Source organism: Coregonus clupeaformis, chromosome 30, assembly GCF_020615455.1.
Source record: "Coregonus clupeaformis isolate EN_2021a chromosome 30, ASM2061545v1, whole genome shotgun sequence".
In the NCBI taxonomy this organism is placed as follows: Eukaryota; Metazoa; Chordata; class Actinopteri; order Salmoniformes; family Salmonidae; genus Coregonus; species Coregonus clupeaformis.
Genome location: NC_059221.1, coordinates 8,578,576 through 8,604,141, shown reverse-complemented (window position 1 = coordinate 8,604,141; position 25,566 = coordinate 8,578,576). Strand labels below are relative to the sequence as shown.

At 42.6% G+C, this 25,566-nt stretch overlaps 1 protein-coding gene across 2 annotated transcripts in view; it reads left to right on the top strand.

Annotated features, from left to right (window-relative positions):
* Positions 1–420: 420 nt before the first annotated feature.
* LOC121546001 (rho guanine nucleotide exchange factor 16) overlaps positions 421–25,566 on the top strand; it is a 35,373-nt gene continuing 10,227 nt past the window's right edge. The window contains exons 1-8 of one of the 2 annotated variants that reach the window (XM_041856959.2): positions 421–580; positions 9,416–10,088; positions 10,665–10,716; positions 11,466–11,626; positions 12,793–12,849; positions 14,982–15,142; positions 19,493–19,645; positions 20,102–20,231. In XM_041856959.2, coding sequence (XP_041712893.1) covers positions 9,513–10,088; positions 10,665–10,716; positions 11,466–11,626; positions 12,793–12,849; positions 14,982–15,142; positions 19,493–19,645; positions 20,102–20,231 — 1,290 coding nt within the window. In that variant the 5' untranslated portion in view covers positions 421–580; positions 9,416–9,512. Of the gene's footprint in view, positions 581–9,411; positions 10,089–10,664; positions 10,717–11,465; positions 11,627–12,792; positions 12,850–14,981; positions 15,143–19,492; positions 19,646–20,101; positions 20,232–25,566 lie in introns of both variants that reach the window. The other variant, XM_041856958.2, reaches the window with a different exon arrangement.

The following is a 25,566-nucleotide window of genomic DNA, read 5'->3' as shown; positions in this document are numbered from 1 at the left end:
ATTTTATGGTACACTAAACAAGCAAATTTGTAGCCTCATATTATGTTCTAAATGTGGTCCTCTGTAGCTCAGCTGGTAGAGCACGGCGCTTGTAACGCCAAGGTAGTGGGTTCGATCCCCGGGGACCACCCATACACAAAAAAAAAAAAAAAAAATGAATGCACGCATGACTGTAAGTCGCTTTGGATAAAAGCGTCTGCTAAATGGCATATTATATTATATTATATAAATGTTTTTCTCAATTTAATCCACTGACAAAAAATGAAATTGCATTTCAAAGGGATACTGCATAAGCTACTCAACCTATGCTTCTCTGGGAAATAGTTGATTCCGACTTTGTCAAGATCTCGCTGTATTGACAGCAGTTAAGACACCTGTAGTGACGTAGCATGTACTGAGGGCTCTCTTATACAAGCAAATTGAGGAGGAAGTGAAGGGAAAGTAGGGAACATACATTGTCGCTTAGCCTACAATTACTCCGAGAAATTCTGCGACCGTTATGCTGGACATTTGCCGAACAAATTGACGTTATTTCACACTAAGTTGTTGGCAAGAGGATATCTTTATTCGAGTTGGACAGGTACAGTACTTTTATTAATTGTTTTTAATGACGTTTGGTTTAGCGGTAATAACACAGCGGTCGTGGACGGTAGGAGTGCTACACTCACATTCCTTTCTAATCCATTTAATGGAGTTTTCAAGAGGTGCACCGTTGGTATATGAAATGGTTTTGTTTAGAGGTGGCACCACAGGTTCAAACGTGGTGTTGCAAAATTCGTACATGTATTTTCTGGGGCCTCATTTATAAACCTTAAGTCAATTTCACACTAAATTTCTGCGTGCGCCATTTCTGAAAGTCTGCGCACGCCATACACACGCAAGTTTTCTGTTTATAAAAATCAGACATTGTCATAAAACTGCGTGCGTGAAGGAGCATTATAAGTCCGCCTGAAAAACTCCTTCCATTCACTTTTTATGGTGACAATAACGCCCTTATTTGCTGTCTAATGTGGAACTATTGGCATTAGGCCATGGCAGGCAAAAGATCAGTTGTTGTTTAATATTTAGTTTATCAATAGATTATTGGGTTTCTAGACCCTGGCTTGGTATAGGCTCTGAGATTAAATAGGCAATGATGAATCACGCTCCTATCTCACACCAATATTGTAGCATACCCATACTGTCAAATATTTTACATAAACTACCGGTCTATTTACATTGTTGGCAGGATGTTTAAATCTTTAGCAGTCATTTATGCTGTGTCTGGAAAAGGACCATAGCTGCAGGAAGTAAGTGGTGCTGCAGCAGCCTCTGATAAATCAGGATAAGCATTATATTTTTTTTATTTTTTGGGGTGTTCATCCATATATTTATTTACAAAGCTAAGAGACTTCCTCCTCTGGGTACATTCACTTCAATACAAAACCTAGTAGGCTCATGGTTCTCACCCCCTTCCATAGACTTACACAGTAATTATGACAACTTCCGGAGGACATCCTCCAACCTATCAGAGCTCTTGCAGCATGAAATGACATGCTCATAAAAAATGTATCATCCTCCCTCATCTTAAACAGCACAACTGAATTCTGTGTAATTTATGACATAAGGCAAAGAAAACTATGTTTTCTACATTAATTGCATAGCACCCTCTTGAAATGCGCCATTTTCTCTACATTGTACAGCAGTGTGTGAATAGCCTACTTTTTTTTTTTTTTCCACAAAAATTGTGCTCTAGGCCTTTATTACTCCTGTATGAAAAGGACTGTCAGTTGTTGTATGGCTCCTTCGGGAATATGAACCCATCACGGTCAGAAAAGGTTAGGAATTTATTATGCTGTCACGCCCTGACCTATAGAACTCTAGTTTGTTGAGTCAGGGTGTGGAAATCTATGTTGTATATTCTATGTTTAAGTTCTAGTTTTCTGTTTCTGTCTGGCCGGGTGTGATTCCCAATCAGAGGCAGCTGTTGCTCGTTGTCTCTGATTGGGGATCATACTTAGGTAGCCCATTGCCTACTGTGTATTGTGGGATCTTGTTCCTGTTAGGCTGGTATGTGTATAGCCTGAGGACGTCACGGTACGTTGTTTCTTGTTTTGTTGAATGTTTATTTAGTTAATAAACATGTACGCTTTTCACGCTGCACCTTGGTCCGACCCGTCTCTCAATGTACGTGACGTGTGCAATGGTTATATACAAAATAAAAAAAATAGGAAAAATATTCTTATGTGTAATTATTTTAGATTCTAAAAATAAAACATCGATTTTTGCTCTTCTCGCTAACGGCAAATGGGTGCATTCTTGTTCATATGTTTTCCTGTTTTTTTTATATTTATAAATAAGCTTTTCATCATATCCTCGATTTGCACAAGATACGGGCGGCAGGTAGCTTAGTGGTTAAGAGCGTTGTGCCAGTAACCGAAAGGTCGCTGGTTCTAATCCCCGAGCCGACTAGGTGAAAAATCTGTCAATGTGCCCTTGAGCAAGGCACTTAACCCTAATTGCTCCTGTAAGTCGCTCTGGATAAGAGCGTCTGCTAAATGACCAATTATTTATTATTTTTATACTTACTTGCCAGCTTGCAATACAATATTTCAACCACTAGCAGATGTGCATACGCATGGTCTAAAGCAGGGTTCTTCAATTCTGGTCCTGGAGGGCCGAAACACCTCTGTTTTTCATCCTCTCCTTCTAATCAGGGGCTAATTCAGACCCTGGACACCAGGTGAGTGCAATTAACTACAGGTAGAAATAAAAAACAGAAGTGTTTTGGCCCTCCAGGACCGGAATTGAAGAACCCTGGTCTAAAGTTTGCAGGGAGGTGAGCACATTCTCACGCCAAGTAACTTTTTTATAAATGCCAACTTTTGTGTGAACTGGCACACACACATTTTGTGGTATATCTTGTATGTACACACGTAATTGAGGCCCCTGGAGTTTTTCCTGATCTTATGAGTGGTCCTCTGTAGCTCAACTGGTAGAGCACGGCGCTTGTAACGCCAAGGTAGTGGGTTCGATCCCCGGGACCACCCATACACAAAAAAAAAAATGTATGCACGCATGACTGTAAGTCGCTTTGGATAAAAGCGTCTGCTAAATGGCATATTATATTATTATTATGACCTGGTCAGGTAAAACTCTGGGTCCTATTCATAAGCTATGACAAAATATTATTATTATTATTATTATAGATAGATTTCCTTTTCATCTGTGCTATGACTATAGGGCTAGGGCTTTTATTGTCGGGTAATGTGAATTGGAAACACTCCTGGCCTAAGGTGTATTTCAAACTACCACAAACCTTGTTATTATTCATCCTGAATCTGATATCAAAAGAGCCAAAGACAACAACTTCAATGGACAACTCACTCTGTTGTTTAGTGAACTACTATAGCAGGGCTGAGTGTTATGCAAAGAATGCTTACAATGTGTTTAAATATTAATGTCACTCTATACACACAATGTTAAGCAGTGGAGACAGGTTTCATTGTAGAAAAGTATTTTAATTTTGTCATAAAACCAATTTGTTCATCTGATTGTAGTGCTCTTCTGCAATTGTTCATTCTGTTAACTGTAACTCTGGTTCACATAAAGCTAACACTATACAGGGTAGACTTTGTAACAAGGCAGGGTTACATTTTAACACTATACACAGTAGACTTTGTAACAAGGCAGGGTTACATTTTAACACTATCCACAGTAGACCTTGTAACAAGGCAGTCCCCTGTAGCTCAGTTGGTAGAGCATGGCGCTTGCAACGCCAGGGTTGTGGGTTCGTTTCCCATGGGGGGCCAGTATAAAAATAAATAAAACATGTATGCACTCACTAACTGTAAGTCGCTCTGGATAAGAGCGTCTGCTAAATGACTAAAATGTACATTTAACACTACACAGTAGACTTTGTAACATGGGAGCCTGCAGTACCCCAGTCAGCCTTCAACTCAAGTTCAATGAGAGGGGGCAGCACAGAGCTAGCCTGTAACGTCACTTCTTGGAGGTCAAACTGTGCATGTCATGTCTCCATGAGACGCCATCTTAACCAACTTAATTTGGCTTCAATGTGCTATTGGGTCTTCACATAGGAATGAACGGTGTCACGTGATCGATGGCTTTGTCCATTCATGTATACAATCATTGGGTTGTATTCCCTAGACAAAACAGAGGCAAACGGGCTGACATTGGGGGAGGAACTACGTCTACTTGTCCAATAAGAAACGCCTGCTTTCTTTTCCGTTGCAAAACGTTTTTCATAGAAATGCCATTCTAGTTCTGGTTAGGCAGCTGAAGTTCTACTCTACACAGAACTGATTTTGATTTGTTAAGTGTAGGCATACTGTCTTTATAAGCACACCAATATGATATTTACAGCAGAAAATGATTTGTCTTTGTAACACAAACACATTGATTTTTAGTTGATGTATCAAGCTGGGTGACATTTGTGCAATGTCCACATGTAGCCTACACCTGTATAGCCAGTTATAGAATATTGTTTTAGGACAGCTGAGCTGACTGAAGACCACGGGCATTCAACTCGCAGTAGTTGATATCGGTTCCACGTTAACATGTATTTACATAACTTGATGAAACGTTGAAACTAAGTTGCAAGCTACTTTCTTAGCAAGGCGTTGTAGAACGAGTGTCTTATGAAACACATTCCAGACACTGGCTCTTGCTCAGGTAGATAGGATAGCCAGCTGCAGCTATCACCAAGCTATGCTAGCTAGCTGCTGTCAGCTTGGCTAAACACAAGGTCAGTGCAGGCTTTAGCCTACACATACAACTGAATTAGCTGACCATCATGAGATGGCGAGTCAGTCAAGAGGGGAGAAGTCCAACTTCAAAACCATTTCTTTATTCATAGCAAAGCTAGCTTAGTTTACCTCACTGTACTCACTACTGCACTTGTTTATTGTGATTGAATGGCAAAGACACACCCACATCAAACCACACCCCCAAGACAACTCTCGTTTGCCTTCCGTCATGGCTGCTAACATTTCTTAATGAGCATTGATCAAAAACGAGGCCAAATCAGGAAATGCAGTCGCCCTTTAGGCGTAGCACAGAGAATTTTCGACCAACTTTTAATTGTCGATACTTCCTCAATTCCTGACTTGGAAGACAACATGTCTTCTAAACTTCCATGTCTAGTTGTTGGGGTTTGTTTGAATTTAGAAAATGCTCCAGTCATCCGATGCTCCAAAAAAATGTTTCTGTAAAAAACAAATCAGTGCTAGCTAGTTAGCTACGTTTTTTACCTTGTTGGACCTGCGTTTACAATGTATCCAATTTCAGTTTGTGTGGTTGTTGGTTTAGCTTTCTTTGTAGCAAATACGGTCTGCATGTATATGCAGGCGCATATTGTGTCATGATTGCAAGGTGTCCCGATACATTTTCCAACGGTCCCGTTATCTGGTTTTAATGTCCATTCTAGAATGCCCTTCTAGACAATCAGAAACTAGTATTCAATGATGTGGTATAATACATTTTTAAGTGTATATTCATTATGAAATAAACATACAGTTACACAACAATCTACCTGTGTGGTTCAAGACTACCTATCACACATGTTTGGAGGCAAGTAGTTTTATCACCTCAAGGCTGTATGTGCCTGTAAAAAAGCCTACACGGTTTGTTACATAAACTGCATGGATTTGTTATAAATGCAGTTCACTTGTGCACAGATCTGTGTTGGACGTCTCTCTCTCTCTCTCTCTCTCTCTGCTATTGTGTAATGCTCCCACTGTAGAGGGTAGGCATGAGCGGTGAGTCACGGGTTGATTGTCATGTTATTCCGTTGGGAACGGGCACGGTTAACTGTAGTCTGATTAATCAGGCTGTAATAGACAATTAATTGGTAGGCTATATATATCCTGAATCATTGGAGTACAAAATAGTGTAAATGTTCCTTACAAGCCAGAATGTTAAATACATTTACATTTGACCTTAATCTAGTTATAAAAAAATATATAAAAAAAAATAATAATACATCTATTGAAATCCAAATAAAACAATTAAAATTCACACAAAAAGGTGTGGATTGTTCTCCATCCTCCCCTGATTCAGAATATACCATTTTCATTGTCATGGCATGCTTCATTCAATAGCTATTGACAAGAGAAACAAATATCCAATATAAAACTAACTTTACCTCGGATTAAAGAGTCAGATAATAAGTTGTATGGACTAACTCTGTGTGCAATAATGGTGTTTAACATTATTTTTTTATGACTACCCATCTCTACCGTACACATACAATTATCTGTAAGGTCCCTCAGTTGAGCAGTAAATTTCAAGCACAGATTCAACGACAAAGACCAAGGTTTTCCAATGCTACGCATAGAAGGGCACCTATTGGTATCTGTGTAAAAAAATAAAATAACAAATAACAGCATACATGGTAAAGTTATTAATTACACTTTGGATGGTGCATCAAAACACCCAGTCACTACAAAGATACAGGTGTCCTTCCTAACTCAATTGACGGAGAGGAAGGTAACCGCTCAGGGATTTCACCATGAGGCCAATGGTGATTTTAAACCAGTTACAGAGTTTAATGGCTGTGATAGGAGAAAACTGAGGATGGATCAACAACATTGTATTTACTCCACAATACTAACCTAAATAACAGAGTGAAAAGAAGGAAGCCTCTACAGAATAAAAATATTCCAAAACATGTATCCTGTTTACAATAAGGCACTAAAGTAATGCTGCAAAAAATGTGGCAAAGAAATCAACTTTTTGTCCTGAATACAAAGTATTATGTTTCGGGCAAATCCAACACAACACATCACATCACTGAGTACCACTCTTCATATTTTAAAGAATGGTGGTGGCTGCATCATGTTATGGGTATGCTTGTCATTGGCAAGGTCTAGGAAGTATTTAGGATAAAAAGAAAATAGAGCTAAGCACAGGCAATGTCTTAGAGGAAAACCTGGTTCAGTCTGCTTTCCAACAGACACTGGGAGAAAATGCGAGGCCAAATATACACAAGTTACTTACCAAGACGACATTGAATGTTCCTGAGTGGCGTAGTTACAGTTTTGACTTCAATCGTCTTGAAAATGGCAAGACTTGAAAATGTCTGTCTAGCAATGATTAACAACCAACTTGACAGAGCTTGAAGAATTGTACAATCCAGGTTTGCAAAGCTCTTAGAGACTTACCCAGAAAGAGTCAGCTGTAATTGCTGCCAAAGGTGATTCTACAATGTATTGACTGAGGGGTGTGAATAATTATGTACGTGAGATTTCTGTATTTCATTTTCAATACATTTGCAAAGGTTTCAAAAAACATGTTTTCACTTTGTCATTATGGGGTATTGTGTGTGTGTGTGTATAGATGGGTGAGATTTGTAAAAATATTTAATCCATTTTGAATTCAGGCTGTAACACAACAAAATGTGGAATAAGTCAAGGGGTATGAGTACCGAAGTGTTTGAAAATGGGGGCTAAAAATACATTTCCGGAGAGTTAAGCAGCTACCGGAGCGAGGCGACACGGATTCGTAGCGGGGTCAGGAACCACAGTGTTTGGGTTGCAGCGAGTCGGGGGGCCATTTTCGCCATCGCGCAGGCCACTGATCCCTTGGCCAGTCAGTGTAACAGTGTAACAATTTCCCTTGTTCCCAGCTTGGAGGCTGACGAGAAGAGGGATTTTCCCGTACATACAATGTTATTGTGCTAACGAGGATCCTCATTACGAGCCGGCCCTCCCCCCACGTATTGACTCAGGGGGTTGAATACTTATCAAATCAAAATATACTGAACAAAAATATGAACGCAACATGCAACAATTTCTAAGATTTTACAGAGTTACAGTTCATATAAGGAAATCAGTCAATTGAAATAACTTCATTAGGCCCTAATCTATGGATTTCAGATGACTGGGATTGGGAATACAGATATGCATCTGTTGGTCACAGATATATATTTTGTGTACAGATCCTTGCGACATGGTGCTGTGCATTATCATCCTGAAACATGAGGTGATGGCGGCGGATGAATGGCACAACAATGGGCCTCAGGATCTCGTCATGGTATCTCTGTGCAATCAAATTGCCATCGATAAAATGCAATTGTGTTCGTTGTCCGTAGTTTATGCCTGCTAATACCATAACCCCACCGCCACCATAGGGCACTCTGTTCACAAAGTTGACATCAGCAAACCATTCGCCCACACGACGCCATACACGTTGTCTGTGGTTGTGAGGCTGGTTGGACGTACTGCCAAATTCTCAAAAAAGATGTTGGCCTTTTATTAATAATAATAATAATAATAATATGCCATTTAGCAGACGCTTTTATCCAAAGCGACTTACAGTCATGCGTGCATACATGTTTGTGTATGGGTGGTCCCGGGGATCGAACCCACTACCTTGGCGTTACAAGCGCCGTGCTCTACCAGCTGAGCTACAGCATAAGGTGCACCTGTGTAATGATCATGCTGTTTAATCAGCTTCTTGATATGCCACACCTGTCAGGTGGATGGATTATCTTGGCAATGGAGAAATGCTCACTAACAGGGATGTAAACAAATTTGTGTACAACAATGTAGAGAGAGGTTTTTGTGAGTATGGAACATTTCGGGGATCTTTTATTTCAGCTCATGAAACATGGGACCAACACTTTACATGTTGCTTTTATATTTTTGTTCTGTGTATATTAGTGTTTTCTTTGCCATGAATAAAAATTCCACTTTGACATTCAACTATTTTGTGTAGATCAAATAAAAATTAAAAAAAGACAATTAAATCAATTTTAATCCCACTTTATAACACAACAAAATGTGGAAAAAGTCAAAGGGTGTGAATACTTTCTGAAAGCACTGTACCTACCGTCTCTCTAAAAAGTCAGGTAAACAATACTTTCCTGTGGATATTTTGTCTCAAATTTTGAGCAGCTGATGGACAAAATGCACAGACAACCAATAGAGTAAGTTCAAATGTAATTTTTTCCAACATTCTGGCTTGTAAGGAAAATTTACACGATTTTGCACTAATGTTTCAGGCTGGATACATCAATTAATTGTGTATTAAAGCCTGATTTAATTAGACTAGGATAACTGGTTCTTCTGAGTGAGCTGGGATGGTATCATGAGTTTCATTAGGCTACTGGGGTAAGAGGGTTTGGGAACCTCCTGATGGTCATCGGTTGGCAACTTTTCGGGCATTTGAGTGGAAAATTCAAAGCAGAACATTGACATTCAAAGCAGATTATCTATTTCCACCCCAGATTATTTTTTAAATACATTTTACCTTTATTTTAACAGGGAAGACCTATTGAGACCTAGGTCTCTTTCGACAACATTCCATGGTGTTTGTCTTCTTTGAAACAGTAATGCCATAGTAACATTCAATTGCAAAACTTAAATATCCTACCTGGTTCCAGTTGACATCCTATATTTGTCCCGACAGGTAGACAGTCTCCATGCTCCTCTGGTAGCCTGTTGCTGATGCTGCAGAGATAACCGAGCTCTCAAGCAGGCAGACGTAGAACCACCGGGACCAGGGCAGGGATGTCCAACAGACAGTCGGACGTCTCCATGGGCGATCAGGCCCCCCTCTTGCTGGAGCGACGCTTCTCCTCCGACCTGCAGCTGGACTGTCACTCGACGGAAAACCACCATGGCCAACCGCAGGGCTTGCCCACATCCCAGGCTGAGCCCTCGTTGGCCGAAGGCTCCGAGGGGCGGGAGCCTGTCTTCCTTAGCACGCAAAGCGCTGCGGCGCAGAAGCTGGGCACCCAGCAGCTCATCCCTAAGAGCCTGGCGGTGGCCAGTCGACACAATAAGCCCCGCCACCACACCACCGTGGTCACCTTCCCCTTGGGTCTGGAGGTCTCCTCCAACACCCCCTCCTCCAGGAGCCGCCACTCTGCCATGGGGCCCGATCTTTCCTGGGAGGACTACGACAGCGACGGGGATGGCTTCTCACTGAGGAGGAACCGCAGGAACAAGTCGTACCGAGCGGCAGTGACCAGCCTCGACATAGACGCCATGGCAAAGAACCGAGGGAGCGCCAACACACTCAAGCCCGTGAGGGAGGACAGCAGAGCCTCCAGCCCCGGGCCGGCACGCAGTCCCGGACGCAAGGCAAGTGGGAGCAAGACGCTGGTTGAATTCCATCTCTATCCCCCCTGCTATCCCCTAGGGCTAGGCAACCCTGGTCCTGGAGTGCCACAGGCACTTTGTGTTTTTGATTTAACATTTGTGCTTTAGATCTGGGAGACCAGGTGTGTTGAATTTAGCCAATTACTGAAAATGGGGAGGATTGGTAGAACCTGCGGAACTCCAAGAACAGGGTTGCCAGGGCCTAGGCACTTCTGTGTATCTGAAAGGGATAATTTATCAATTACTCTTCACTCCTCAGTTTGTGTGTCTATCCAGCAGCCTAGGAGTCATCGGTGCCAAAGTGCTGGTGATGATGAGTCCCTAAGTTAGAAGCCATCTTTAGTTAGAATGTGGTCAAATTTCCAGGACAACTTCCCTTGCAAAAACTGTTAGTGTCGTCAGTCAAGGAAGACCTGCACTATGGTTTTAACGTGGACCAAAACGTATTGACTGAATTGCTTGAGAGGGAGGCGGAGGAGAGGGAGACAGAATGTTGAGGCCCTCTCCCACCTTCCTCTATGATTAACTCATGCTGTGTCTCCACCATTTCCCCTTTAGAGAACCTTGGGGAGAAAGAGGAACCAGAAGCATAGGGGCTCTTTCAAAGATGGTACGTATGTGTCACTCCTCCCGGCTGACAGAGCTTTTCCCCTAGAGACGCAGATGACTGGTCTGGGTGCCAATCTGTTTCTTTGCAAAAGAGCAGAAACATATCAAACACAAAAATAATCTGTTAGCATCAGTGAGATTAATCGATAATGAGCTGTTATTTATTATGAGTGAGGATTTTGTCAGTGATTGTAATTTTCAATTCACCTCCTGAACTTCAAATGGAATTGGTTGACCTGCATTCCTGGTTAGCATGATGGTACAGCAATGTAAGTGTTTTGAGTAAAAGCTAATAGTCTAGGGCGCTAAGTGATAGGCTGGTAAGAGTATTTTGGATGACACGTATAAGTATATCTCAAGTATGTGTAATACTTGAGAGAAAGCTTTGAACATTGGTAACCACCTGTCTCATCCTCTGTTTCCTAAATTGGAAATGGTAGCCTCAGGGAGGCTCAATAGAGTGCAACAGGACATCTCTCAGCTCTGTCTGAATGCACTCAGGATACTGAACATTTTGAATGTCCTGCATTTTGATCCGCTCTTTTCCTTATTATTTTTCCCTAGTTCACTATGTATTGGTTCTTGCATTTTTCATTTTGTCGAAAATAGTGTTCTTAATGACAGTGAAGTGATGACTTGATGAAGTTGTCCATGCATTTCAAAATGTTCAGTGTAAGCTATAAGTACAAAAGCCATTTCAACATTGCGTGGAACAATAAAGTTATTCCAATTCGATTCTCTCGCCCGCAGATCCTCAGCTGTACCAGGAGATCAGGGAGCGGGGGCTGCACCCCAACTCTCCAAGTATGGAGGACGATGACTTTGTCCATGTGGAGCCTCCTGAGGAAGACCACAGCATCGTGGTCAAGAGCTACAGGCCAGCACAGGTCACTTGGAGCTCGCTACCACAGGTACACAGGGAGGAGCAGAGGGGTCTCCCAGGCCAGGGTGGACTGGTAGGGTCCCATGATCTGAACCCTGATGGCAGATATGTGTGCGACTGTGCATCAACACCAAACTTTGGCGCGAATCATACGGTTTAAAGAAGCCAATAAACTTGGCACTAGCTAGGTTTCCATCCAATTGATGACAGATTTTCATGCAAATATTCTAAAATACATATAAAAACATTCTACAACCAGAATATTCTAAAATACGCATAAACACATTCTCCCACCAGAGATGTCTTTCCATCCAATTGACTTGTTGCGTAAAAGACTGTGCGTGATGACGTAGTGCACATAAAAATAATTTTTGCGGTTAAATTCCCATGTACCGAATAAAAAATACAAGTTAAATGGGTTTCCATCGCATTTTCAATTATATTGATGGTTGTCACAAAACATTTTGCGTTATATAGTGAATGTGCCCGCTCTGGTCTTGGTACACGCACTCTCGCCAACAGCTCGCAGATACAGTGCGGGTATAGCCTAGGCCTACATGATAAATTATTATTGATCAAATTATTATTACGGACATTTTTATTTGTCAAACGGCAGCCGAGCAGCGATCATCATGTCACCAGAGTAAGACCCTTGATATTTATTGGAAAGGAGCATTTAGCAGACGCTCTTATCCAGAGCGACTTACAGGAGCAGTTAGGGTTAAGAGCCTTGCTCAAGGGCACATTGACAGATTTTTCACCTAGTCGGCTTGGGGATTAGAACCAGCGACCTTTCAGGTACTGGCACAACGCTCTTAACCACTAAGCTACCTGCCACCTAGAATGAAAATGGTTGAAAAGAGTTTTGTTCCTAAAATCTTTCATTCTAAGTTTTTATACTCGCTTAGTCCTATGAAGACAAATAAATGTTTTTAAACCAAAAGGTAGTGTTCAATTATATTTTAACCCCATATATGAATGATTTCAAAAGGGACTCGCGTGAACCCATTGGCCATTTCATTTATGTAGTTTGAATGGAATTGAGCCCAACTCTGCAAATGACAACATTTTCAGTGCAATCGCATTCCCATATGGATACAGAGTGCTCTGTGATACTGCTTAAGCAACATATTACAGTACTATGATGTTTAAATTACAGTTTGTTCTAATCATCATCCTTCCTCTATGCTTCAGGTGAAGGATACCGGTATTCTTCAGAGGATCTCGGCTGAGGAGCGGAAGCGACAGGAGGTGTGTGTGTGTGTGTGGTGGTGGTGGGGGGGGACTGCCTCCTCCGGGACTCTTTATTGGGAGTCAGAACACACTCTTGTCTAAATAGCAAAGTCCACCCAGTACGCTCTCTGTGCTAATACAGCCACACCCTCCATTCGTTGGCCGCCTTAGTCTATCCACTCCCACTGGCTAATCTTGTTATGTCAACAGCAATATAATAATAATAATAATAATAATATGCCATTTAGCAGACGCTTTTATCCAAAGCGACTTACAGTCATGCGTGCATAAATTTTTTCCTTCTCAAAAGCACCTAGATGAGTTTTAAACTAGATTTATCAGTGGTATCTTCTACTCTATAAGGTGAATGCTTAAAGTTATAGCTAGCTTATAAACTCCATATATTTTGTTGGATTAAAGTTTCCAGTTAAGTGTCCTTTGGGGGCACCATCCATTGTCATGGACAGGCATTGAGCTCTATTGCATATGAATGGGACATGGTCCATTCAAAATGGTCGTTAGATATAACTGATACATAGTAAAAGATGTCTAACATTCGGTTTCGAGAAGTTGGGAACACATAGTAGTAGACGTCAATGAAATGGAAAGTGTTCTTCGAAGTGGCCTTTGCGTCTTCACCATATCCCATGTAATCTTTTACAGTCTAGTTCATTTACATCTTGCGAGGGTATTTTCCCAACAGTTAACGGCTAGAGAAGCTGAATGGTGACGCTATGTTCTCTGTTGTTGCTGTTGTTTACAAATTTTTGTCATTGGTAGTATGTGTCTTGCTGTATCTTTGAATGCTGATCTGTCTGTTCCTACCTCTCTCTCTCTGTGTGTGTGTGTGTGTGTGTGTGTGTGTGTGTGTGTGTATTTATATATTTATTTATTTGCAACTACACTGAAAAAATATATATAAATGCAACATGTAAAGTGTTGGTCCCATGTTTCATGAGCTGAAATAAAAGATCCCAGAAATGTTCCATACTCATAAAAGGCTTATTTCTCTCAAATTCTGTGCACAAATGTGTTTACATCCCTGTTAGTGAGCATTTCTCATTTGCCAAGATAATCCATCCACCTGACAGGTGTGGCATATCAAGAAGCTGATTAAACAGCATGATCATTACACAGGTGCATCTTGTGCTGGAGACAATAAAAGGCCAACATCTTTTTTGTCACACACAATGCTACAGATGTCTCAAGTTTTGAGGGAGCGTGCAATTGGCATGCTGACTGCAGGAATGTCCACCAGAGTTGTTGCCAGAGAACTGAATGTTCATTTCTCTACCATAAGCCGCCTCCAACATCGTTTTAGAGAATTTGGCAGTATGTCCAATCGGCCTCACAACCACAGACCACGTGTAACCACGCCAGACAAGGACCTCCACATCCGGCTTCTTCACCTGCTGGATCGTCTGACACCAGCCACCCGGACAGCTGATGAAACTATGGGTTTGCACAACCGAAGAATGTCTGCACAAACTGTCAGAAACCGTCTCAGGGAAGCTCATGTGGGTGCTTGTCGTCCTCACCAGGGTCTTGACCTTACTGCTGTTCGGCGTCGTAACCGACTTCAGTGGGCAAATGCTCACCTTCGATGGCCACTGGCACGCTGGAGAAGTGAGCTCTTCACGGATTAATCCCGGTTTCAACTGCACCGGGCAGATGGCAGACATCGTGTATGGCGTCGTGTGGGCGAGCAGTTTGCTGATGTCAACGTTGTGAACAGAGTGTCCAGCATCTTCGCACAGCCATTGAAGAGGAGTGGGACAACATTCCACAGGCCACAGTCAACAGCCTGATCAACTCTATGCGAAGGAGATGTGTCACGCTGAATGAGGCAAATGGTGGTCACACCAGATACTGACTGATTTTCTGATCCACACCCCTACCTTTTTTTGTTAAGGTATTTGTGACCAACAGATACATATCTGTATTCCCAGTCATGTGAAATCCATAGATTAGGGCCTAATGAATTTATTTCAATTGACTGATTTCCTTATATGAACTATAACTCAGTAAAATATTTGAAATTGTTTCATGTTGCGTTTATATTTTTGTTCAGTGTAGTTTACTAAAGGGTTCTCCATGCCGTATAGGGGCCTTTTTCCCTACTGAATTTCTCTTACTTGTGATTTTGGCAGGCCATCTTTGAGATCATCACGTCGGAGTACTCATACCTCCACAGCCTCAGTATCCTGGTGCGCCACTTCAAGGGGAGCGAGGCGCTGCGGAAGACCATAACCGCCACTGAGCACCACCACCTCTTCTCCAACATCGCTGTCATCGAAGGCGTCAGCAAAAGGTAGTATATATCTCCAGGACTGCAGATGGAGACAGCTGGTTAGGATGCTCCCAGTTTGAATGCCACAAAATTGCGATCTGGCTTGCGGTTGGAATAGTGTGGTTATTAGTGGCAAACAGTCATCTGGCAAACAGGGCTGTAGTCTATATACCCTTTAATGGATGCATTTATGCTGACTGTTTGCCTGATCCAAACCTGTACTTTAGTAGTCAACTCCTCTGACTATCATTGTGATGCCATACTTCCGAGTCATGTGACCAGGAAGTAGGAAGCAAATAGTTTGAGTGGTGATACATCGCTTCTGTGTTTTATACTTTTTAAAACACTTATACGTGTTTACATTTTTAAGACACTTATATATTTTATACCTTTTAAAACATTTGTTTTAGTTTTGGACAACGGTGTTAATACTGTTCTTAACACACCATGTTGGTTGGATTTTATCGTCTCCTGGAGCTAACTTTAGCAGGCTAGCCCCGGCTAGCTCCGACTAGCTAGGTTACCTGGCCGTAACCGGCAAAGCTTATCTTATGTCACGGTTGGCTCTTGTAGCCGGGACGTGCCCCAATAGCACGTCCCACAGGCTTGCAGCGACCCTCTCGTCGTCCTCTGGTGGTGGTTGTTATATGATTAGTGATGTGGTGGTTGCGGAAGTAAGGACCCACTGCTTCCCTGGAGCCCGTGTTCGGAACATAAATCACCAGGTCCCTGCTGTGATTGAGAAGCATCCGAATGCTCACACAGTAGTCATTCATGTTGGTGAAAACAACATCAATCTTCATAAATTGGAGCAATTAAAAGATTACTTCAGAGGGCACATAGGCAGGCTAAAGGAGACAGGCAAGCGGGTTCTCATTTCCGGGCTTCTACCAACAATAGGTTGTGGTATTGAACTCTTTAGTCATCTTCTCTGGCTACACTATTGGCTTAAATCCTAGTGTTCCTCTATGGATTTGGAGTACATTTAAACAAATCTGGGGGTGACCAAAATGTTTATTTGTTTTGTTATTTTTTGTTGGGGGGGTTACATGTACATTTATCAATTTGAAATTATACGTTTATAAAACCTGTACCCCCCCCTTCTCCCCCAAAACAAAAAAAACAGTTAGAAATAACTATAGAGTTTAATAATACATTCAGTATAAACAGGAACAGAAAACAAAAAAGAAGTGGGCCTCCATCCCGAACCTCCCATCCCATTCCCCCAACCCCACACAGCCAACATGTCTCCATCCAACCCCCACTCCTGGAAATAATGTTTCCCACCCCTTCTCACCCCCCACTAGAAACTAGGGTTGCTCTCTATACCCAGCCAGGGAGCGGAAGAATCATGTCTAAACCAATTTAGGATGGTACAAGATGCTAATGCCTGGAAATACAATTTCAAGTTTGGTACGGATAGTCCTCCTACTTCTTGACAATTTTCACCACTTTTTGGAAACGCCCCAGTTTTACAAGAGGGATGGCTTGCATCCAAATATGAAAGGGGTAAAAGTTATCTCGGCCAACATAGAGGAGGCGCTTATAAAACATTGACTAAAAAACAGCCCAACCCCTGCTCAGGTAACTCATACCATTCCCACTATTTCACAGCGTTATCGTCATACTGCTACAAATAACCATATTCCCAGGGGTATTGTCAGTAATAATCTTGTGACCATAAATGTCACGACTTCCTCCGAGGCTGCCTCCTCTCCTTGTTCGGGCAGGCTTCGGCGTTCGTTGTCACCGGCCTTCTAGCCACTGCCGCTCCTCATCTCATCATTCCATTTGTTTTGTCTTGTTTATTACACACACCTGGTTCATATCCCCTCATCAGTACCTGTATAAGTGTTCCCTCTGCCCCCTTGTCTTTGTGTGTGATTGTTTATTGTGAGGATAGTGATGCTCTGTGTAATTTTTTTTTTTAAGCTTTCTGTTCCTCTGATTTGCAGAATCTTTAACACGTATTTTTAACCTTACAATTATTTCTGTTACCATCCTCAGGGTCAGGAAGGCGGCCCATATACTCCCCCTTCACAAAGGTGGTGACCTAAATAATTATTGCCCCATTTCCAAACTCTTGCATAGCAACAATTCTAGAATCCTTGGTAAATAATCAACTTAGACCCTTTTTAACTATGAATTGTATTTTAAATGTTAGGTTTCAGACCAGGCCATAGCATCATCTCTGCTACTTCTTTACTTCTCTGCTACTTCATTCTGACCAATTCACATAGAAATTGAATTTATAGATATGTCATTCTCATCGAAAGCAAATCTAAGAAGCGGTAGATCTGTTCTATGTGCGCTATTTCTATGCTTCCTGGTTTAGACGGTACAATGGAGGTACAATGATTCTCTCTACACTATACTTACTTGTTTTGTCATTGAATTTATAGATATGTCATTCTCATCGAAAGCAAATCTAAGAAGCGGTAGATCTGTTCTATGTGCGCTATTTCTATGCTTCCTGGTTTAGACGGTACAATGGAGGTACAATGATTCTCTCTACACTATACTTACTTGTTTTGTCACAAACTGAAATTAGGCGAACTATTAGAATTTTAGCAACCAGGAAATGTCGGAGCGATTTCTGCATAGTGCATTTTTAGATTATGTTCTTAATTGTTTGGACTATGCGGCCCTTTTTTATTGACCTGTCTAATGCCTTCGACACTGTGGATCACTCATTGCTTATAAAGTAGGCTGTCCTTGAAGTCTCGTAGATCGATGTATTGCGCTCTTTTTGTCTATAAAGCCCTCTTGCAGAAACTTCCGCCATACCTTACCGTCTCCTGGAGCTAACTTTAGCAGGCTAGCCCCGGCTAGCTCCGACTAGCTAGGTTACCTGGCCGTAACCGGCAATCTTATCTTATGTCACGGTTGGCTCTTGTAACAACAGGCCAGTCTGGTAGTCTCGTAGATCAATGTCATTTGCACCTGAGCTTCAATGAAAGCTAGCAGACTAGTAACAGCTAGGACTAGTAACACTCACACTCAGACATTCCTAGAGCAAAATGATTGATGTTATCAACGTTTTAGAAATGCTTGTATGGACAAACATTGACACAACATTGAAACAACGTCAGTGAATTATTTATATATATATTTCAGGCTACTGTACTAGTATTCCCATTTATAATTGGCTGCTTGCACAGTTTAAAGGTTCACAATGGGATAATTTAGATGGGATTTGAACATGAGTAAGTCTCCTAGGAGGACTCACGGGATGTGTTTAAACACGCTGGCTCAACCGGTTCTGCTGCCTAGTCGGTCGGGAGGTATTCAGCAAAGCTTTAAGATCATGTTACTGAAAGCAGGTCGCGTTCAAAGCAAGGCTGCATTGTTATTGATGACTGCTGCTGCTTTTTGAATGAAAATGGATCTCTGTCAACGGCTATTGCACAAATCATTATTTGTAGTTATGCGGCTGCTCCCCAGTTGAAATTTAATGGAAAACACTCAGTTCTGTTGAAACTGACGGGTGTAACTTGAAAGGGTTTGCTCGACTATCACCCATTCTGACCTTCTTATCTCCTTTTGGTGTGTGTGGGAATGTGTGTGACTTTGCTTTCTGGGTTGAGCTGTTGTTTTGGGTGTCAGTTTACTCCCGGTATTTCAGCACAAAATGACTGGGAGCTGGAAGGAAGGCTACAGTTGTTTCTATTTACTGGCACATTGGAAATTATACTATTAGTACTATTAATATTAGACGCCTACTAGTGTTACATAACTAGACTAGCTAATTTTGTTCGATTTCTTTTAATGCTTTCCTGGCTCAAACTTATTAGTGTAGTAGATTTTAGTATTTTGTTTTGATTGCTGTGCACTCGCTGAGATAGTGGGTGATGAATTCAAATTACGATAATATGCAGAATAAGCCTTTAAAAGTGGACAAACACATCAACTCTTAATTACAACATTTAAATTTTACAGTTAGTGAGTGCATACATTATTTTTTTATTTGTCATACCCCCCCGCGGGAATCGAACCCACAACCCTGGCGTTGCAAACACCATGCTCTACCAACTGAGCTACATGCCTGCCGGCCATTCCCGCCCCTACCCTGGACGACGCTGGGCCAATTGTGCTCCCCATGGGTCTCCCGGTCGCGGCAGAGCCTGGATTCGAACCAGGATCTCTAGTGGCACAGCTAGCACTGCCTTAGACCACTGCGCCACTCGGGAGGCATTTGTACAATGCTACTGCTACTGCTGCTGACTGCACTTTTGAATGATTCTCCATGTAATGGCCTTAGTCACTGCGGTTATTATTAAACGGCTGCTCCGGTACAGTAGCCCTTATCATGAGTAGAGAGAGAAAGAGTGGGAGAAAGGAACAGTTATGCACGTGTTCTGTTCTCAACAGGTTTTTCGAGGACCTTGAAAGGCGTCACCAGGACAACGTGGTGATCCAGGACATCAGCGACATAGTGCAGAACCACGCCGCCCACCACTTTGAGCCCTACATTGTGTACTGCTCCAACGAGACCTTCCAGCAGAGGACGCTGCAGAAGCTGCTGTGAGTAGAGGTCAATTAAGGGGCCTGTTTGAAAACTTTAGAAATGCTTCCTTTCTTTCCTTCTTCCTTCCTTCAAGTACAGATCTATAAGTGATTGGATAGGTGTACTTTCACCTATCTAACTAATTCAGATCTGTGATTACTTCAAGGAAGGTTGGAAGGAAGGAAGCATTTCTGAAGTATTCGAACAGGGCCCAGAACAGAAACCCTGATCGAATACTTTGAACATGCATCCATCCCTTGGTCCTCCTATCCTTGAAGTAATCAAATCACTAATCTAAAATGGTTGGATAGATGAAAGTAAGGATTCCACTATGTAGGTAACACCAATCCAGTCATGTTGTATCAGTGATTAGGCTAAGTATTGAAGGATAATGCAATGTTGAAATGATTCAAACACAACATAAAGTGGCTTCCTTTCTTCAACTCCTTTCCTCCTGTGTGTGCATGTCTCAGAACGAACAACACTGCCTTTAAGGAGGTGCTGAAACAGATTGAGGGGAGCGGCGAGTCCCAAGGTCTGCCCATGATCTCCTTCCTCATCCTCCCCATGCAGAGAGTCACCCGGCTGCCGCTGCTACTAGACGTGAGTCCCACACTCTTTCTCTATGATGGGAGTCAACTGGTGAATTCTTTGTCTTGATTCCTCGTGTCCTTTCTCCTTGCCTCATCTCAAAACGTTGAGTGAGCAGAACATTGGAGATCTTTTTCTCTGATCTCCTCATTTCCCTCAAGAAGAAGGGTCAGTGGAATCAAGACTTTTGAGGTTCTTCCATTGCTGAATGGCTATGGGGGCCCCTAATGGAGAGAGACTATTCTAGACCAGTGGTTCCCAACCATTTTTGGGTAATGTACCCCTAAAACACTTTGACCTGCCTGAAGTACCCCCTCATGCGTGTGCGACCGGCGTGATTCCTAGATTTGGTGTAAATTTGTCAATAATTTGGTTTACGAGCCCAGTCAAATTTGGCAGACTTATTTTCAATGTCAGGGAAGTTGAACTCACTGTTGAGTTTAGATAAATGTGAGCTTACTATTTGCACCATATGATCTCTGTCAACATCACCTGTAAAAAGTTAAGTGTCAAGCTGCTGGAAACCACTTATTTCCCCATCTTCACATTTCTTCTCCCAGAGTTTGATCTTCTTTATGAATCCACACACTTTGTCATACATGTTTAGAACGTGTGTGCCTTTACTTTGCAGAGTTAGACTCAGGTTGTTCAGTTTGCTGAACACATCAGCAAGATAGGCAAGGCAGGCTCCCCAGTCTGTGTCCTCGAACACAGCCACAAGGGCGTGTGAGTACTCAGACAGAAAATCACTTACTTCGGCACACAGCTCAAAAAGCCTCTGTAGCGTTTTCCCAACGGACGTCGGTTTGAAGCAGTAGCTGCTGGTGCTCAGTTCCACTGTCATCACAGAGCCTTTCAAACAGTCGGTGATTCAGAGGCCTGGACACAGTGAAATTTAATCACTTTCACTGCGTCATTCAAAACATAACTCAGGACTCATTCTCGTGTTGGCCAATGCCTCTCTGTGAATGAACAGTGGGATTTACCTTTATGTGGGCAATTAATAATTTCACTCTCCCAGGCATTGATACAGCACGATCTGTGCACACATGAACACAGGATTTCCTATCCAGATTGTGCTCTGAGAAAAAGCTGTCAATAACATGAAACACATCCTCACCTGTAGTTCTCCCCGTTAGCTTCTTGCAGAACAGAATGCGCTCATTCATTTCCGAAATGCCTCTGTATCGCACAAACGTTTGGGATGCTCTGGATCGACGTGTACAACAACGTGTTCCAGTTCCCGCCAATATCCAGCAACTTTGCACAGCCATTGAAAAGGAGTGGAACAACTTTCCACAGGCCACAATCAACAGCCTAATCAACTCTATGCGAAGGAGATGTGTCGCGCTGCATGAGGCAAATGGTGGTCACACCAGATACTGACTGGTTTTCTGATCCACACCCCTACCTTTTTTTTTAGGTATCTGTGACCAACAGATGCATATCTGTATTCCCGGTCATATGAAATCCATAGATTAGGGCCTAATGAATTTATTTCAATTGACTGATTTCCTGGAACTCAGTAAAATCGTAGAAATTGTTGGATGTTGCCTTTATATTTTTGAATAAGGAGTGTTGGTGTTGGGATGGAGCAAGAGCCTGCACAGCCAGCAGTTTATTGGTCAAGAACAGTGTTTCCCAACCGGGGGTACGTGTACTCCTAGGGGTATGTGGGCAGTCCCCAGGGGGTATGTGGAAGACTTTAAGAAATGTGAAGAAAGAAAACCTAGGGAAAAATATTACAAATAAAAATAATATTCAATTTTATTCAATTTGAATAGGCAGGAAAACATTTACTGAGGTCACTGGTGTGAAATGTGTAGTTATTTTATATTTATAGGCCTACTTTTTTACTATAGTTTCGGTGTGTGTGCACTGCTCTGTGTACCTGGCCTCTGCCCGCCTGCCCGTTGGCTCAATGTTTGATCCTCTGCTTGCGCCAAGTGCACGTGATCCTTTGCTCCGCGCTAGAGTGCATGCTGCTGTTATCCTCACAGAAACGATGACTGATAAGACAGCAGCTGATGCACTGAAGACTGTACCCTTGTCAAATAACACTGTGTGTCATAGGATGATGAAATGGGCGTTAATATTGTTGATCAATTGGTGAACAAATTATAATAATTCCGGTCAATTTTCTCTGCAGTTGGACAAATCGACTGATGTCAGTGGGGAAGAGTGTGCAAAGCTGTCATCAAGGCAAAGGGTGGCTATTTGAAGAATCTCAAATATAAAATATATTTTGATTTGTTTAACACTTTTTTTGTTACTACATGATTCCATATGAGTTATTTCATAGTTTTAATGTCTTCACTATTATTCTACAATGTAGAGAGTAGTAAAAATAAAGAAAAACCCTTGAATGAGTAGGTGTTCTAAAACTTTTGACCGGTAGTGTACGTCATTAACAGAAACAACTTGAATTGTTGCATCTCGTTGTGTTGTTGTCCTCTGGTGGCTGGCTAGCTAGCTCCAATTGGCCCTTTCCTATATTAGCCATGGATGGAGATAGGGATTTGGACTTTTGGTTTTACTTAATTCTCTGTACTGGCCAATGATTATAGCGGCGATTCTGATCCAAACATTAATTTATACATTGTTGTGCCCCTGGCCTGAGAGGATGGAAGTTCAATATGTACAGTAGCTAGATGTAGAAGGCTAATGTTAACTAGCTAACGTTGCCCATGAATGGAAGTTAGGCTAGCGAGCAAGCATTTTAGCCAGGTAGCCTAGGACAACAAAAAATAAAAGCGTGTACTGTATGACAGAGTGATAGACCATTTCGTCAACATGAAAGAGAGGAGGATGGCATTGGCATTTCTCTACAAGTAGAGTGAGTCAACATGTTTTTCTACTTGCACGAACGCACGCATGCTCAAACAGAAATCAGAACCATGGACAGCCACATCATATTTAGCTTATGTTGATTGGACTCAATTGTTTTTGGTATCTTTTAGTTGTCACTGTATTAGACTAAGCATATGAGATTTGATGCTGTTGAAATGTTGAAGTTGAAATGGTGCTGGAGTAGTGGAGGCAGCTCCTGTTTTCTTTGAGACTTGCGGTAACTCTGGTTCTAAATCAATAATCAATTAGTGGTCCGGAAACATTAACTTGCTTAACCATGCTGTAGATCATGTAACTGTCTGTTACATGCAATATGCGTTGTGGACTTCACCGGATAGAGGTTGCTATCCAGTTTTGTGATAAAACAAAGGTGTGGTTGAATTTATTCTGCTTGTTTCGGCCTTTAGGCCTATATGTCACGGTCGCAAGGCATATGAATTAACAGTAAACAACGCAATTATCACAACACATATAGTGTAGGTTGTAATATGGGTATTATACATTTTTTTGCTTCCCTAGTGATTTTACCCACGCACCGCTACTGGTAGGACCTGCCTTGTTGATAGTGTTGTTAAGAAGGCAGAGCAGTAGTTACTCCAAGCAGTTTAGTCACCTCAACTTGCTCAATTTCCACATTATTCATTACAAGATTTAGTTGAGGTTTAGTGAATTATTTGTCCCAAGTTTTTTGAAATATTTAGGACTAACTTATTCCTTGCCACCCATTCTGAAACTAATTGCAGCTCTTTGTTAAGTGTTGCGGTCATTTCAGTCGCTGTAGTAGCTGACGTGTAGTGTCGAGTAAATTGCGCGCGCGTCTAACAGTCACCAGTCAGAGGTGCATTCTGACTGCATCACGCACACTCCACCGGAGCCGGACTGTCAGGGCTTGCCGGGTTATGGTTTTACTGGGGCTGATGGCTGCGACATCAGCAGTTTTACCGCTCTGCCTATTAAGCAGGAGACCTCTCCAACGATGGTTTATCAGCCAATGCATTAATCCGAACAGAGACCGCTATCGGCTGATAAACATTACGCGGCAATGTCGCCACAGCCTATCCTTCTGGCAAAGCCTGAGCATGCTCTCAGCTGGGGTCCAGCTGGGTCCAGTTGCCTTGCGGGTTGTCATAAAGACCGACGCCTCCCTGAGGTGATAGGGGGCAGTTTACGACGGATGCATAACAAACGGTCAGTGGGAAGAACACACAAATTGTCATATAAATGTTTTGGGGCTGGAAGTGATTCGCCTGGTTCTATTACATTTTGCCCCCAGGATAGAGGGGCATCACGTTCTGATTTGTTCCGACAACTCAGCCTTGATCGCGTACGTCAATCACCAGGGCGGAGTCCGCTCATTGGCCATGTACCAAGTACATTCACAGATACATCTGTGGGCCCACACACACCTGCGCTTACTGTCAGCAGTGCACATTCCATGCCGGTTGAATCTAGGTTCAGACCTATTGTCGAGGGGCAAGCCAGTCTGCAGAGTGGCGTATCCACCCACAGCTGATAAAGGCGATTTGGCGCCATTTCGGACGAACCCACATAGATCTGTTCACATCTCGAAGGGCAACACACTGCTCTCTTTGGTATTCCATTCTGAACGACAACCCACCGTTGGGTCACGATGTCCTGGCCCACTAATGGCCCCGAACTTGTCTATGTGCATTTCCTCCAATTCCCCTGCTACAACAGGTCTTGGACAGAGTGAGGCAGCACAGGCTGAAGCTGATACTGGTGGCACCGTTTTGTCCCTCACAGACAACGTTTGCAGACCTGAATTCAATGGTGTCCTGAGCGCCTTGGACACTCCCGTTAAGCACGGACCTTCTGTCTCAAACGGGAGGTACCTGAACGGGAACGTCTTTTAAGTGACGGGTTACCTCTGGCGGTTACAGAGACTATACAGAGTGCTAGGGCTCCTTCAACAAGGTCTCTTGACGCATACAGGTGGCAAGCGTTTGCGCACTGGTGCGAGGCGCATAGCGAAGAGCCACTGCACTTCAGTGTCAGTATCATACTGAGCTTCCTTCAGAGTCTGTTTGATAAAGGCCTTTCTCCTACATTGAAGGTCTATTTAGCTGCTATATCGGCGTGCCATGCTGATATAGATGGTAAGCCGCAGGAATACTACATTTTGGCCTTTTGGTTTATGAAGGGCACCCGTTGTCTGCACCCGCTTACACGTCGTCTATTCCCCAGATGGGATTTGGTCACAATTCTAGATGTGTTAACTAACCCTCCTTTCGAAACGGGTAGGTAACCTTGGCAGCCCTCTCTGTGCACCAGTCATGCATGGTGTTCTAAGAGGACAAGCGGAGGGTTACACTGACATCTAACCCTGCTTATTTGCCTAAGATCATTACATCTGGTTTTAAATCTATGGTTATTGATCTGGCTACATTCTCCCCCCCTTCTTTCCGCTCGGAGGAAGAGGAACGTCTTTACGCACTCAGCCCTAGACAAAGCCTTGCCCTGTGCTTGTGTACCAAAG